We start from the raw sequence: 15,228 nt of genomic DNA, 5'->3' as shown, positions 1-15,228 counted from the left end.
TTCTGTTCCATCTTTGTTGGGAGTCGCACATGCGCAGTAGCTAGGTAAGGACTACGAGCCCATAGTCTAGTATATCTTAAATATAAATGCTCAAATTAAAAGCTGATGTTGGTTCTCGTTTACAGTTGAGATTGTCGTTTTAGATCGTCTTTAAGTTCAAAATATTTTAATGTTTTCAGAATTTGAAAGTAGGTGATGTTGCATCTTTGTTCTTCAGTTGTTTACAATATATTTTTACAGTTATTAGAGACCATGGCTCCCAGAAGCCTGTTGTTCAAGCAGGAAAATACAACCTATATTTACAAAAAGACTTTACGAACGTCATGTTGACATGTGTCACCTTTGGAAAGTAAAGTAACGTCTAATTTTAACCCAAAAACCATGACCTTTTCTAAACTAAAAGCAACACTAGAGAACTTTTTGTACCTTAAAATAATGTTTCCAAAATCGTTTCAGTAGTTCATCAACTCGTAACAGGGTGAACGTCACTTCTGCATTCGCTTTGCGGCCCCTCTATCGGCTATAACCGCACTATGCAAGTTTGCCAGATCGGGCAGCGGATCTGTAGTTCGAATGAGACATAAGAAACTACAACAGACAGTGGTAATGGACAATTCCGCTTTCAACCTGTAGGGGGACCGAAGCGAGAAAAGTTCTCTATTGTTGCTTTAATAGGGGCCTAAACATCACCAAACTGCAAACATTTCACACATTTAAACACGTGTTTAAAATCCCAACTTTTACGTTCAAAACCACGACCGTTACGTTCTCTGGTTTAGATATTAGGTCGTATTTCTGCCACCGCTAGGGGCGCAATGTAGTCCTTGGGTAAAATTTGACCCATTTTCAAAAATGTTTCTAGATCAGAAATTTGGGTTGTCAACTGTCAAAAAAGATAAGGTGGATGGTTCCATTCAAGTCTTCACAAGTAAAACGAATGATAATTTCATTACTTTCATTGAATTATTCAATTTTGTAGCATTCTAAAAAAAAAAAATTGATAAAAGAGCATTGAACAAAGTGACAAAAACGTTGGAAAAAGCTTGAAAAACGCAGGAAAAACAATAACAAAAACATCAAATAAAGCGCAGTTTTAAACGTTGACCCAGAAAAACCAAAAGTTGCACGGCCGACGGGAAGACAACACAAGGGAGACTGGTTGAGTTATTATTGAAGGCAGCTGCTAAATGCTGGCAGTACAAGCCTCCATGTGTCTGTGACGTATACAGACGATGGCGCTCCGTTCTTCACAGAGTCTTTGTAACAAACAGGGAAGAGTTAAAAGAAGAGGAGCAACAAGTGGAAAAGTGCCTCACATGCTGAGGCTTCAGACTTGGATCATCATCATCAGCAGCAGCAGCAGCAGCAGCAGCAGTAGTAGTTTGATGTTTTCCATGCGAAGATGTCCACATTCATCATCTTCTGTCACGTTTGTTTCCTGCACTCCGCTGTGATCTGCTGCAGTGGATCCTCCACAGCTACAGGTGGGTGTCTGATTCATTTATCAGCACTTAAATATCAACTGTGGTTTTGTATTTGCTTTTGGACTCGTGTTACAAAAGTGTATTTACAAAATCATCATTACTCAATCTTTTAATAACAGTCATTTTATTAGATTTTTGTATTGCTTATTGAGTTGTTTGCTGTGCATCTTAAGGAAATACTGTACGTTGGCTCCTCTTCATGTCTAAGTGAAAGACAAATTACATTTCACAGTGTGAGACCTTAAATACTATAGAAAAAATTTATATATTTTTTTAACTTAAAGTAGTTTCTTGGGGAAAAAAGAATGACGGTACTTACTTTGGGACTTTGTCTAACAGTCCTTAAAAAAGGTATTTTATACTGTATGATTGTGATATAAACTAAGAATAAGTATAGTATATATATTCTATATCTATATATATATATATATATATATATATATATATATATATATATATATATATATATATAAAGTAAAAGTTACTTAACTTAAGTTATTTTTTTTACATAGAATAAACAAGAAACACTGAGGAAAAAGCACCTCAAACAACAGAAAAGAACATTTGAGCCCTTTCTACGTTAATAATGGAGCATGAACTGTCAACTAGTAAAAGAAGTGAAAATAATCAATTAAATTTAAATAACTATGATTCCAGTGACTATTTAAAACTATATCAAAAAGAAAACAGGTATTAGCCCTCACATCTTTTTAGTTGTATTGTTATTATTAGACTTTTAATTCTTTCATAAAGACATTCCTGCACATTTCAAACGTTCATTTTCTCCTAATAACCAACCCGTTCTCACTCCGAACTCGTAAAATACGGACGCTTGGGCAGCAGCTCTCAGCGTCAGATACGACGCGTTTAGATGTGACGCTAAAGGAGACTTTTAGCGCCAATAACAACACCAAAGGCGCCTGACCAAGCGTCCATATTTTACACGATGGGAGTGAGAATGTGTTGTTATAACATTCACACTGGCAGTCATTGTTCTGAGCGTTTCTTTCCTGCTTTGTCATTTGAGGCTGACTGGATGACACGATGAGCATGTTTCCATGAGATAAAACAGGAAGCAAGGCTAAAAACTGACCATGAGCAGGATGTCAGTGACACAGCTCTGCATCCAAAACAGCAGCTGGGGAAATGTAGAGGACGGAATATTTCCGTTTTATGATGTGGTGCCGTCAAAAAGAAATTAAGTCATGTCTTTAAAGGGTAACTACCAGGTTTTTTTTTAAACCTGGACCCTATTTCCCTATGTTTCTATGTCTGAGTGACTGATGGGAACAACAGTCTCTGACATCGGTCCAGTCTTAAGCGGGACCGCTGCAGTCGGCAGCGGCGAAACCAGCTACAATGTAAGTTAATAGGACAAAGGTCCAGCTTGTATTTACCTTCACAAAAGTGCTGTTTTGCCGCTGACAGACTCAGATTAAAGGGGTGGTTCAGAATTTTGGAAAAGCACCAAACAGGAAGCAGCAAACAGCTAGAGCCAGTGGTGTTTATAGTTGCTATGGAGCCACGCCAAGCTAAACGCTAGCGGTAGAAAGAGGGAACGTTGCTGATTTTCAACCCTTCTGAAGCGAGTCATCCAACGGGAGTTTTACCGGCAGATAAATGCAGACCGCCCGGGTACTGGAGACATTCATCTGCGTGTACGGCAGAACAGAAAATCTGCAAACTTTCCCTTCAAGTTACCAGCTAACGCACGCCCGGTCTCATGGCAGTTCGTGATATGGTCACGTTATTGAATCTATTAAGTCGTGGACAGGACACGTAAATGTTGTCTTTTTCGTGTGGCGATTACGAATTTTAAAGCAATGTATTTCAATGGGAAGCATATTTCGTGATCACAGAACGATGACGGTAGCGAGTAGTATTGATAAGGAGAAAGTCCGCGCAGGGAGGTTGGTCGGGGGTGGTGGATGGGTCAAACAACACGGGACTTTCACCCCGGACACTGGGGCTCGCGTCCCGCGTGTTGCAGTTCTTTCCTCGTTATTGTCTTCCTAACCACAACCGTCCCGCTGTTGTGGTGTTTCATTTCCCCCGTTGTTGTGTGCCCCTTCGCCCGGGGGTCGCGCCCCGCGAGTGACGGCCCGTCCCGTTGTTGTGGCCGGCATGTGGCGTTTCGTTTTCCCGTCGTTGTGTGCCCCTGCGCCTGGGGATGCGCCCGGGAATCGCGATTACATTTTCAAAACAAATCTAGTTGTAGTCTTGAAATGTGTGACCCTACAAGATCCCCAGTCTTTACATATTATGACTGTCTCTAACGTTAGATGTGAGATGGTGTCAGATTTTAGTCTTTTCAAAGTCTGTTTAAAGTCTTCTCATGTATGGTAGGCATTATGTGGCTGTTTATTCGGGGGAGGACAGTCTCTAACACGGAATTGCGAAGAGTTGAACTGGTTTTAAAACAACACTAAGTAAAACCAGGTAAATAAAAGTACTAAAACAGAATGAGAAAAGCTCTCAGGGAGATTCCTGTTTCTGTCCTCCAGCAGTGATCCGGATTTCAGTGCCGGAGGATCACCAAGTCTGTCTGCAGTGTGGCGGGTCCGACAGCTCTGACGTGGTCTGGACTCATCGGGACAGGGCGGTGGTGACTCGACACGGCAGTTACGACAACCGCCAACGCTACATCCTGTACCCCGGCGGCAGCCTCTGCCTCCCGCGGCTCGACGAATCTGACGGCGGGAAGTTCCGCTGTAACCAGCGGCTGGTGGCCGAGCTGCAGGTGCTAACAGGTAAGGGGAGACCGGGGATAGTTGTAACACTTCCAATTTCTCCAATCAGGAACAAGTTTCGAATCACCTGATTGACTCTAAACATGCTCTGTTAAGTCCATAAAGTTCTCATATTATGCGGAGAGCGTCCCTATGTTCCCACAGCCCTATGTTCCCACATTTCTACGTTTTTTTCCAAAATTAGGCCCTATGTTCCCACATTTCCTTTTTCAAAACTTTGTATCAGATTTTATCCCCCTTTCTCCCAATTTGGTAGCCAATTACACCCAACCTATTATCCAGTAGCAATGGACTACAGATGGAATGCAACCCTAACCCTAACATAGGGCCTAATTTTAAGAAACATCTTAGAAATGTGGGAACATAGGGCCTAATTTTCAGTGAAAAAAAAGAAATTCTTAGAAATGTGGGAACATAGGGATGTGGGACCATTGGGCTGTGGGACCACTGGGCTGTAGGACCATTGGGCTGAAATAGAGTCTGTCAGCAATGTCCCCAATCTCACTGAGACTGATGTGAAATTCACTTCTCCACTGTAAAGCAAAACACAGTGGAGAAGTGAATTTCACATCGATCAAAATAGAAAGCAGAAGTTGTCGGTCTAGTTTTTTTGGGTGGTTTTTTTTGTAAAAAGGAACATGTCTTATCTCTCACCATGTGTCGGCTAAAGCAAAAAAAAAAATCCATCCTGTACATGTGCGTCATCATAGACGGGGCATCTTTCTTCACTTCCTGTTGAAAAAGACACAATATTAGTACAACATGAGTGATCACTGGTTATCTCATTTGGGTGTTTTTACATATAGTCCTCTTTAAACAAACCAAACTCAGTTCTCTTGGGGCGTTTTCACACCAAAATAACTCAGACCTACAGTATTAGTCAGCATTTCTTGTGCCTATGTGAAGACCTCAAGAGCTGAAGGGAACCAGTCCTCTTCCTAGTTTCTCGTTTCTTTATTTCACTTTGAACAAAACAAATATAAAAATACAAGTGTGTTGCAGTCTTATACTGTAAATAAAGATCAGAATATACAAAAGTAAAAACTATCTATAAAGTGTTATAAACAATATGTTCAATACCCCTTATATCCAACTGTAAATAGTTCCTGTATATATTATATCTACATCATTATATATTATATATTCATAGCAAGATAAGAAATATACAGTAATTTTAAACACATACCAACATTTTTCAGCTTTTTTTTTTACATTTGTCTCCCTTTTCTGTTGGTTCACTTTTAGGGTGTATTATACTTTTATTAGTACATCTCCTTTAATGTTTATTTATTGATTAAAGGTTCCATATCATGCTCATTTTCAGGTTCATACTTGTATTTTGGGTTTCTACTAGAACATCTTTACATGCTTTAATGTTCAAAAAAACACATTATATTTCTCTCACTGTCTCCCTGAATATACCTGTATTCACCCTCTGTCTGCAAAGCTTCATTTGGGGCCTGTCTCTTTAAGCCCCCCTCCCGAAAATGCCCAGTCTGCTCTGATTGGTAATGCATTTCCGGATCTTCCGCATCTGACCTCCTTTACCTACTTTAACTGACTCATGACAAATTCAAATCATATCAGTTTTAGCGGGATTTCTTCAGGCAGACTTAAAAACCTGCCTCTGATACAGAATGTATTACGTAACAAAGTGTTTAAACCAGGGGTGTCAAACTTAATTTCAATAAGGGCCACACTGGGAAATGCAGCATCACATCAAGGGCCAGACATGTAGAGTTTTATTCACATGCTTTTATTTTCATTGAAAAAGTCAAGCATCTTTTACTGTATTATTGCATGTCTGGTATAGTTTTCTCACTTACAGCTCGGGCAACAGAAATCCTCCCAAAAAGTTACTTAGCCATCAAGGAAAAAAGCGACAAAGAAGGTCGAAAAAAAAACTAGGTAGGGCCAAAATTTATTATGAACCTAAATTGACCAAAATCTGCGTGGGGCCGGATTTGGCTAGAGTTTGACAAACGTGGTTTAAACAGACCCCCCGCTGGTGGCCGCTGGAGGTCATTGTTTATGATCCTCTTTAAATCAATCTAAAATAAAAAACTATAACAGCTCGAGCAGTGTTTCTCAAATGGGGGTATGTGTCCCCCTAGGGGTACTTTGGAGGACTGCAGGGTGTACGTGTCCCCCTAGGGGTACTCTGGAGGACTGCAGGGTGTACGTGTCCCCCTAGGGGTACTCTGGAGGACTGCAGGGTAATGCGTGTCCCCTAGGGTTACTCTGGAGGACTGCAGGGTGTACGTGTCCCCCTAGGGTTACTCTGGAGGACTGCAGGGTGTACGTGTCCCCCTAGGGGTACTCTGGAGGACTACAGGGTGAACGTGTCCCCCTAGGGGTACTCTGGAGGACTGCAGGGTGTAAATGTCCCCCTAGGGGTTCTCTGGAGGACTGCAGGGTGTACGTGTCCCCCTAGGGTTACTTTGGAGGACTGCAGGGTGTACGTGTCCCCCTAAGGGTACTCTGGAGGACTGCAGGGGGTACGTAACATTTTTTGCAAAATCTTTTTCAGTTCATATGCTGTAGTTACTTCTACTGTCTTGTTTTTTCTCGCTTTTTTCAAAGTTTTTGTCGCTGTTTTTGAAGTTTGTCACCTTTTTTGAAATGTTCTGTCACTTGTTTCTTGCCTTTCTTCCTTACTTTTTTCTACTGTCTTTTTTTCTTTGAATTATTTGTCTCTTTTTTCAAATTTGTCGCTTATTTGAATTTTTTCCCTTTTTTCGCCCAGGTGTTGCCTTCCTTCTTTCTACTGTTTTTTTTTTTTCCAAAGTTTTTATTACTATTTTTGACCTATTCTTGCCTTACTTCCTTCTTTCTACCATCTATTTCCAAGGTTTTGTCGTTTTTTAAAAATGTTTTCCAGGTCCAAGGCTGTTGTTTAGTAAATCTATCGCTGACATCGCTGTATTGTTCTTCTTTATAGAGACTTTTTTTTCTACCAAAATCTATTCGCGCTGGTTAGAGGGTACATGGCTTAAAAAAACTGTTCAAAGGGGGAACATTATTGAAAACAAGCTTGAGAACCACTGAGCTAGAGCATCCATTCTTGTTGCGGCAGAAAGCTAAGGCTTCTGTCTTTCGCATCATTGCTTTGTACGCTCGTGATGCTCCTATCACGTTACGTGACGTCCGGTCCAAACCCACAGGACACCATTGTATTGCAGATGAAACTATCCAAACGCCTTGACACCCAGTTCAATCAACTTTATGGAGTGTTAAGATGTATTTTGTTTGTGTTTTTACATTTAGAAATCGTTTGGATCAATATGTTTTGTGTGTGGATTTAAGTAAAATTGGATGAAAACACATCCCGATTTCTTTTCTTTTTTTAAATTCATGATTCAAATTCAAATTATAAATAATATATTATAATTTATATATTTTTTTTTTTATTATATTTTATTTTAAAAAAAAAAAAAAAAAAAAAAAAAAAAAAAAAAAAAAAAAAAAAAAAAAAAAAAAAAAAAAAAAAAAACAGTATTTTTTTAAAAAAAAAATAAAAAAATTAAAAAAAAAAAATTAAATTTTTTTTTTTAAATATGAGGACAGAAAACACTCCTGTGGGTTGTATTAAAATTAGAGGGGAGGAATAAACCGCATATTGTCATGGCTTGTTGTTTAAACCACCAATAAGGAACATGTGAGAACATGATGCATGCACAACAGACAAGTAAGGAGTCTACAGTGACTCAGACAGAATTTAGGTTCATCAGATGATTACATAGAAATACTGCAGGTGAAATCCTGTCAGTTGTGTAAAGTACCAATGGCCTCTGTGTGTCTGCCAAGGGCGTAACTTTGGGTTCAACATTGGGCGGAGGTTGAGATCTCTACTTTTGAGTGTCAAACACTTAATTTTCTGCATTCCAGGGAATTTTTCTGCAACAATTTAATGTGCAAATGTCCTTATTTATGTAAAGGAAATTATATTGGGTCCTATTTTAACGATCTAAGCGCACGGCGTGAAGCGCCTGGCGCAGGTGCGTTTAGGGCGTGTACAAATCCACTTTTGCTAGTTTGACGGCGGGTAAAAGGGTCGGTGCACCAGGTGCACGGTTCAAAAGGGGGATTTTCTAAGCAGGAAGGAGAGATTTTCAGGAGAAGAAACTGATCTGCTTGTGCGTGAAGTGAAAGCAGGTGAGCAGATCATTTCATAATACTATTTCACATTGTAAATGTTTTATTTTTAATCGTTTGCATGTTTGTGTGCTGCTGTGCGTCCCTGTGTGTGTAACAAGCATAGTGTGCACGCGCTGTGCACGAGCCTAGGCGCATTTTACTCATGCGCTGTTAAAATAACAATGAATTGCTGCGTTATTGACTTTAGACAAGGTTTTTGTTGGTCAATGGCACCATCACTTCCCGCTGCCTCAAGATAGCAATACTCCCAGAATGCACGTGAACACACCTCCCACCTCCCTGTAAGACCAGCATGCCCATGGGCGCACTGATGGGCGCAGGTGCATTTCTATTTAAACGACGCGGGCGCTGGACGGGACATTGACATCTGCGTCGTTCTTAAACTGGCAAAGACACTTGCATCGGGTTTTGTGCTGCGCTGCGCCGGGTGCAAGATAGGGCCCATTAGGTTTTTGGGGTGGGTTGCACTAGCCAGTTTTGATTATTGGAGGGGTTGTAAATTACGCCTCTTTGTGTCTGCTCCCTCAGGCCTTGACTTCGCTGTGTCTGCAGGCCGGACGCTGCTGCTTCCCTGCAGCGGCTCCTCCAGAACTCAGAAGAAGTGGTCCCACCGGAGGGAAGGAGCGCGGTGGGTGACCGTCCTCACCCAGTTCAAAAATGGCACGGTGAGAGCAGAGAGGTCGCGGCTCAGCCTCGGGAACAATGCCCTGCAGATCGAGGACCTGCAGCCGGAGGACGCCGGAGTGTATAAGTGCAACGGAGAGCTGCTGGCCAGACTCACCGTCCTGACAGGTGGTTCTCTTAGCTGGAATTTAATTACTTGATTTGATGTAAATGTTCCTAAAAAAGTTAATTTACAAAATCTATTATAGAAAAAAGGTTATCATGCTTTGTTTTGTACCAAAAAAGACTATCCTCTTCTGAAAAACACCCCAATATGTTGTTTTTTCATCAACAATTCCGACCTGTATTTATGTTTTAGTGGCGGCGCCCTCTAGTGGCCGTAGTAGTAATGAAGAGAGCAAAGCAGGAAGTAAGGTGACAAAGTATAAGAGAGAAACATTTCTGCATAAGGAGGCAGTTTGGGGTGGAGGATGGATCAAACAAAACATTCAATCAGGAGACCAGGGTTCATGTCCTGTATAAATAAAAGTCAACAGCATTTTCTTTTTTAAAGCAATACCAAAGATTCTTTTGTACCTTAAAATAATGTTTCCAAAATCGTTTCAGAGCCACAGTGCCTCTGCAAAATAGCCTCAGGAAGGAACTTGTTTTGGTGGAACATGAGTACGGTCAAAAAGAGAACTCAGATTGGACAGGTAGTCTAGCTAGCTGTCTGGATTTACCCTGCAGAGATCTGAGGAGCAGTTAACCATAGTCCTCATAAATCCACCGGAGGTTAGAACGCCAACACAAAGAAAGAGGAAGGTAACGTACATCCGGCCTAAATGAGGAATTTCCGTCGGCAAGGGAGCAATCCTGGAGGTGGAACGTTGTGGATATAGACCAGGGGTCGGCAACCTTTTTGATATGAAGTGCCCTTTTCAAAATGTCTTGTTTATTAGTGTGCCATGTCAACATTAAGTTTAATTATGACATCACATCAAAATGTAATATCCAGGGAATCTGTAATTTTATTCCATAGCAACATTTGATAACATTTATTTCTCATAATCAGGACCTTGTAATTATTATTATTGTATATTATTATTATGATTATGGAAACATGGTTTTAGTATGCAGCATCCTGATTGGTGGAAAATGGGCTGACAAAAATATCACTGTCAAAGAACCTGAAGTGAAAAGTTGAGTGGAAAAGCCCAGCTTTAATGATGAATGTACTGATAAGCAGGTCCTGTATGCCTCATTTTCAATGAAACGATGCTATGGCAAAAATAATAATAACACAATAACCAGCATCATTATCAAGAATGAAGTAGAGGAACATAACGATTGCGTCATTCACGTGCATATTAAGTAGCCCCATCGGAGAGGATGGTTTCTTCAGCCAGCTTAAGTTCCTAAGAATTTGTCAAAATTTCAAGATTCCCTGCAAACTAAGATAAACAGACTATAAACCGACAGCTTTTGTTTTAGCTTGTTTTGTAAAAAATTTGCTATTTGCAGAGTAGAGCTGTGTTTGCGCGGAGGACAAGAGTGAACTGAGCAGACAGAGCAGATTGAAATATCGCTTTCTACGTGTTTATGTCGGTCTACACAGGTGAGTGCATTGATAAGTATTGGCTTTTAACTCACGAAGGTTTTAACGTAGCCTACTTACAGTAACGAGACTAGCGTTAGTTCATCTGCCCCTGCGTCCGTTGGTAATCCTCTTTGTTTTGTTCCCAGTGAGAGATATGAGTCAATCAAACTACTGTAAATAACAGGTCGCGCAACTGTGAACGTTGTAATTTGGTTGAGTGCTTCAGCATTTCAACCATGATTTCAACACATCAATAACTCTCTTGCACACATATTGCCAGCGTGCCATTGGTTAAGGTCCCGGCGGGCCCATGGTGGCACGCGTGCCTAAGGTTTGCCGACGCCTGATATAGACTTATCCGGAAGTGATTGTTGTGTAAGTGAGACGTCACGTTCGATCTAAACTGTTTGTATTTTCTTGATGAACTTTGACATTTACAAACAAACAAAAAAGTGTCCTTTGTTCACATATATATCTTTATATCTTTTTTGATAAATCAGTGCAGCCGGAGTCGACCAGCATCGAGCAAACCACCGGTACGATCGCAACAGCTGCTGTCACAGGTAGGATGTTCTGAACACCAGCTCAGGGGCACATAATTTAGTTCCTCTGCTAAGTTTGAATTCATTTATCCATGATCTATACCCAGTGGCGGTTCTAAGGGTGGGGGGAGGGAAGGGTGGCAAGTGCCCCCCGTAATATTAAGCCTTGACCCCCCTCTAACCCCCTAACTGTGGCAAAAAATTCCATAAATTTTTAAACCCACTTTTATCCCCAAAGAGGGGATATTATTCATGTGCAGTGATAAATAAAACGTAGGTTAACACTGAATGAGTATTCTTGGGTCTACTGCTATATGTGTATCGTTTGTCTTTTGTAGAAGAAGACCTATGGAGGGTTGGTGGCAGTGGTGTAGTCTAATGTAATGTGGTAGGTATACTGTGTATACCTGCGTATCACGTAGACTTATCACATGTAGGCCCCACACTGTTGGAAATGTCCGTAGAAATACGGGCTAATATACTGTGTATGAAGGAATTTTCTGTAATGATTTTCCCCAGGTGTTTTTCCATATTTTGATTTTTTTGGATTAACAGAAATGTCTGCTTAAAGGTACAGAGGATTTTTTTGTAAATGTTCAGAATGCGCGAGTCTTACCTCAGTTTTTGGATTTTCCGTAAAAAAAAATAAATAAATAATTCTCACAGTGCAGCCTGGTCCATCAATTTGAAATGGTCCAGAACCGCTGCTGTCTATACCTGACATTATTTTGATAAAACGGGTATTGATTGCTAAACTAAACTTCCTGCTGTGTTCATCAGATGTGGTTGAAACAAAGACGGAGGAGGAGAAGAAGAGAACTGAGAATGGTGAGTCAGCACCATCACCTGTCTCAAGCAGAAAGTTTACAGATGTTTGAATGTTTTGCTGAGCAGATGTTGTGTTTGTGGTCTCACAGCGCTGCTGATGGTTGCGGTCGTGGGGTTGGCGGTAATGATTCTCCTCATGGTCGGCGTCTGTGTTTTACTGACCGGCATGAATTGCAGGAGGAAGAAGAAACGCAGATGTGCAGGTATCTGAAGATACAGACAGAAAGCGTTTCACAATGCTTTACCCTTCGTATAGTCTTGCATTGCCAGCTCTATCTCCACAGCGCTGTGGAGTAAGGTCTGGCTACACCACAGACACTATTGTCTACGAGTCAATCATAAAATCTTGCTGACAAAATTACGCAGTTTAAATTTTTCCTCAGATGCGCGAGTCTTACCTCACTGACTGCTCCCAACATGTCAGAGTCCAGTCATTTAAATCAGTGGTCCTCAGTCTGTCCACTGGTCTTCCTCAAGGATCAAATTTGGGACCCTTGTTGTTCTCACTTTACATAAATGACCTCCCGTCCATCCGTTCAGATTTTTCTGTGCAGATGTACGCTGATGACACCGTAGTCTACGTTCATGGTAGTAATATATCTCAGGTGGCTGAGAAGCTCACTAACTACATGGTTAATATTACAGCTTGGTTGAAACAATCCTGCCTGCAGTTGAACACATAAAAAACAGTAGCAATGTTCTTCGCCAAGTCCCACAGAAACTTCAGCGTTGAGCCGGATGTTTTAGTGTTAGTGGGAAGGCTGCAGATCGTGTCAGAATACAAATATCTGGGGGTTTTAATTGATTCAAAGTTGTCATTTACATCACATGTAAAAAGGGTCTGTAATCAAATCAAATTCAACCTTAGTAACTTTAGATACATTCGCCATCAAATGTCCACAAAGGCAGCAAAAACGTGCATGCACTGTATGATCTTCTCACATATCACTTACTGTTTACCCATTTGGTCCCAAGCTAGTGTAACATCTCTGAAACCTCTGCAGTCACTTTACAAACAAACTGTTAAAATTCTGGACAAGAAACCAAGCATTTTTCATCAGTGTCCAATATTACAAAAACACAGATTACTCAACTGGGAAAACATGGTCAAATATTCAAATCTATGTCATGTCTATAAAATGATTCCCGGTTTATCATCCCCTCCTCTCTACCAGTTTGTCAACATCCGAACATCTGATCAGAGCAGAGCCAGAGGTGCAGCGAGGGGAGATTGTATCATTCCATTTAGGCCACACTGCTTTTTCTGTTCCAGCTGCTACTGAGTGGAACCTCACCCCCATAACCATCAGAAATCTAAATAAATATAGTACATTCAAGATCCAGTTAAAGAAATGGCTTATTGATAATCAGAGCTGTCAACATTATCATTAACTTTTAGAACTGCTCTCGCTGCCCCCTGCTGACTTCTTGCCTTGTGTGTGTGCATGTGTTAATGTCTTTGTCTGATGTTTGCCTGATTGTTGGTCTGCTATGTTTCTATTGTACATTTTAGCTTAATAGTAATTTTTACCAAATGTATTGTTATATTGTTATGTAATTATGTAATTTTACTCTCTTTTAGGGTGACTTTTACCATCTGTATAGGGACTGCAGATGAAAAATAGCCTTCTGGCTAACTCTAGCATATTGACAGAAATGTATATTAATATGCACTGTCCCTGTAATAAATAAATAAATAAAATAGATGCATTCTGGGATAGGTTGTTTTGCATTTCTTTCATTGTCTTCTGTTTGTCTGCAGCCCAGAAGCTTGATGACACGGAGCTGCAGCCGTGGAATACGTCCAACACGCAAACCGGTAAAACCATCCACCCTTTGCACCGTACGTTACATTTATCCTCATATCAGTTTTCACCGTACATACCGTACACACCGGTGTCTCTGCAGAGCGGGAGGTTCCAGAGAGTCCATCCCTGCCGGAGGAGACGATCCATTACGCTTCTCTGGGCCGACAGAACTGGAGGGAGAGACCCAGCAGGCCTCCACCGGACCAGAACCACCACGACGTCATCTATTCTTCGGTCATCACCAGACCGGCTGCCCAACAGAAACGCTTTCTGCTGCATCCCGTCGCAGCCATCTGACAGTCAGGAGAGCAACAAAATGTTAAATATGAAACAATGAGAGGCTGTTTTTCATCTTAACCTACATGTTAATGCACTTTCCTACAGTACTGTATGTATCCCAATGTGATTAAAACATTTATGTACCGTGTATACCTATTTTAACTTTACTCAATTGCCCCTTTAAGTGAAATTTCCCTCGCACAGCTATTAAAAACACATGAATACATAAAATAGGTTCTTATAAAATGGGTAATTGTCCGAGCTTTTAGGATATACGCTTACTTTCTTTCTTGCTAAGAGTTAGATGACAAGATTGATACCAGACCTGAGCCTTTTTCTCAGATGAAATCCGTACAATGTCCGGAGATTCCACGAGAAAAAAACAATCAGAGTACCAGTCAGGATGGCTGCCGAGGAGGAGGAATTCATCTTCCTGAAAGCACAACGAAATGTCTACCTGATAGTGTCATCAACAAACTAGGATTATAAGGGTGGGGGTAAGGTTACTGTCATGCTGTGGATGTGAAATGTTAATTTAGCCACATAATAGCGGGGTCAGCCCTATGTTCCCACAGCTATGGTCCCACAGCCCTATGTTCCCACATTTCTAAGAATTTTTTTTCCACTGACAATTAGACCCTATGTTCCAACATCCCTATGTTCCCACTTTTCTAAGCTTTTTCTTAAAATTAGACCCTATGTTCCAACATCCCTATGTTCCCACTTTTCTAAGCTTTTTCTTAAAATTAGACCCTATGTTCCAACAGCCCTATGTTCCCACATTTCTAAGCTTTTTCTTAAAATTAGGCCCTATATACCCACAGCCCTACTGTTTGTTCCAGGGTTAGGGTTAGGGTTCCACCAGATTTAGCTAAAAGCTACATTCTATCGGTAGTCCATTGCTACTGGATAATAGGTTGGGTGTAATTGGCTACCAGATTGGGAGAAAGGGGGATAAAATCTGATACAAATTCATGGAAAAGGAAATGTGGGAACATAGGGCTGTGGGAACATAGGCATGCTCCCACATTAGCAGTACTTTGTTACCATCATTTTGAAAGTTTCTCGTGCACACCAGAAATTATCTTTTGCACACGAGAAGTACGAGAAAAAATAAATCGTTCCCCATGTCCCTTTTAGGATATTAGCCTACTTGCTTTCTTGCTAAGAGTTAGA

At 40.9% G+C, this 15,228-nt stretch overlaps 1 protein-coding gene across 2 annotated transcripts; it reads left to right on the top strand.

Annotated features, from left to right (window-relative positions):
• Positions 1–1,243: 1,243 nt before the first annotated feature.
• LOC120570725 lies at positions 1,244–14,202 on the top strand. Of its 2 annotated transcripts, none has more exons than XM_039819216.1 (8): positions 1,244–1,484; positions 3,992–4,234; positions 8,921–9,184; positions 11,096–11,158; positions 11,918–11,965; positions 12,055–12,168; positions 13,728–13,784; positions 13,874–14,202. In XM_039819216.1, the coding sequence occupies exons 1-8, from the start codon at positions 1,403–1,405 to the stop codon at positions 14,068–14,070; spliced, it is 1,068 nt and encodes a 355-aa protein (XP_039675150.1). In that variant the 5' UTR covers positions 1,244–1,402; the 3' UTR covers positions 14,071–14,202. The 2 variants fall into 2 exon arrangements, with proteins under 2 accessions (XP_039675150.1, XP_039675149.1); XM_039819215.1 differs by having other exon boundaries at positions 3,989–4,234.
• The last annotated feature ends 1,026 nt before the right edge of the window (positions 14,203–15,228 follow it).

The sequence above is a fragment of the Perca fluviatilis genome, chromosome 13 (assembly GCF_010015445.1).
Source record: "Perca fluviatilis chromosome 13, GENO_Pfluv_1.0, whole genome shotgun sequence".
NCBI classification, from domain to species: Eukaryota; Metazoa; Chordata; class Actinopteri; order Perciformes; family Percidae; genus Perca; species Perca fluviatilis.
Note: the sequence above shows the minus strand (reverse complement) of the source record. Positions and strands in the feature narration are given on the sequence as shown.

Coding starts and splice junctions, on each gene's coding strand:
- LOC120570725 (XM_039819215.1), top strand. CDS start 1,403: ATGTCCACATTCATCATCTTCTGTCACGTTTGTTTCCTGCACTCCGCT. Junction 4,235..8,920: donor CGAGCTGCAGGTGCTAACAG/GTAAGGGGAGAC, acceptor CTGCTCCCTCAG/GCCTTGACTTCGCTGTGTCT. Junction 12,169..13,727: donor GAAGAAACGCAGATGTGCAG/GTATCTGAAGAT, acceptor GTTTGTCTGCAG/CCCAGAAGCTTGATGACACG.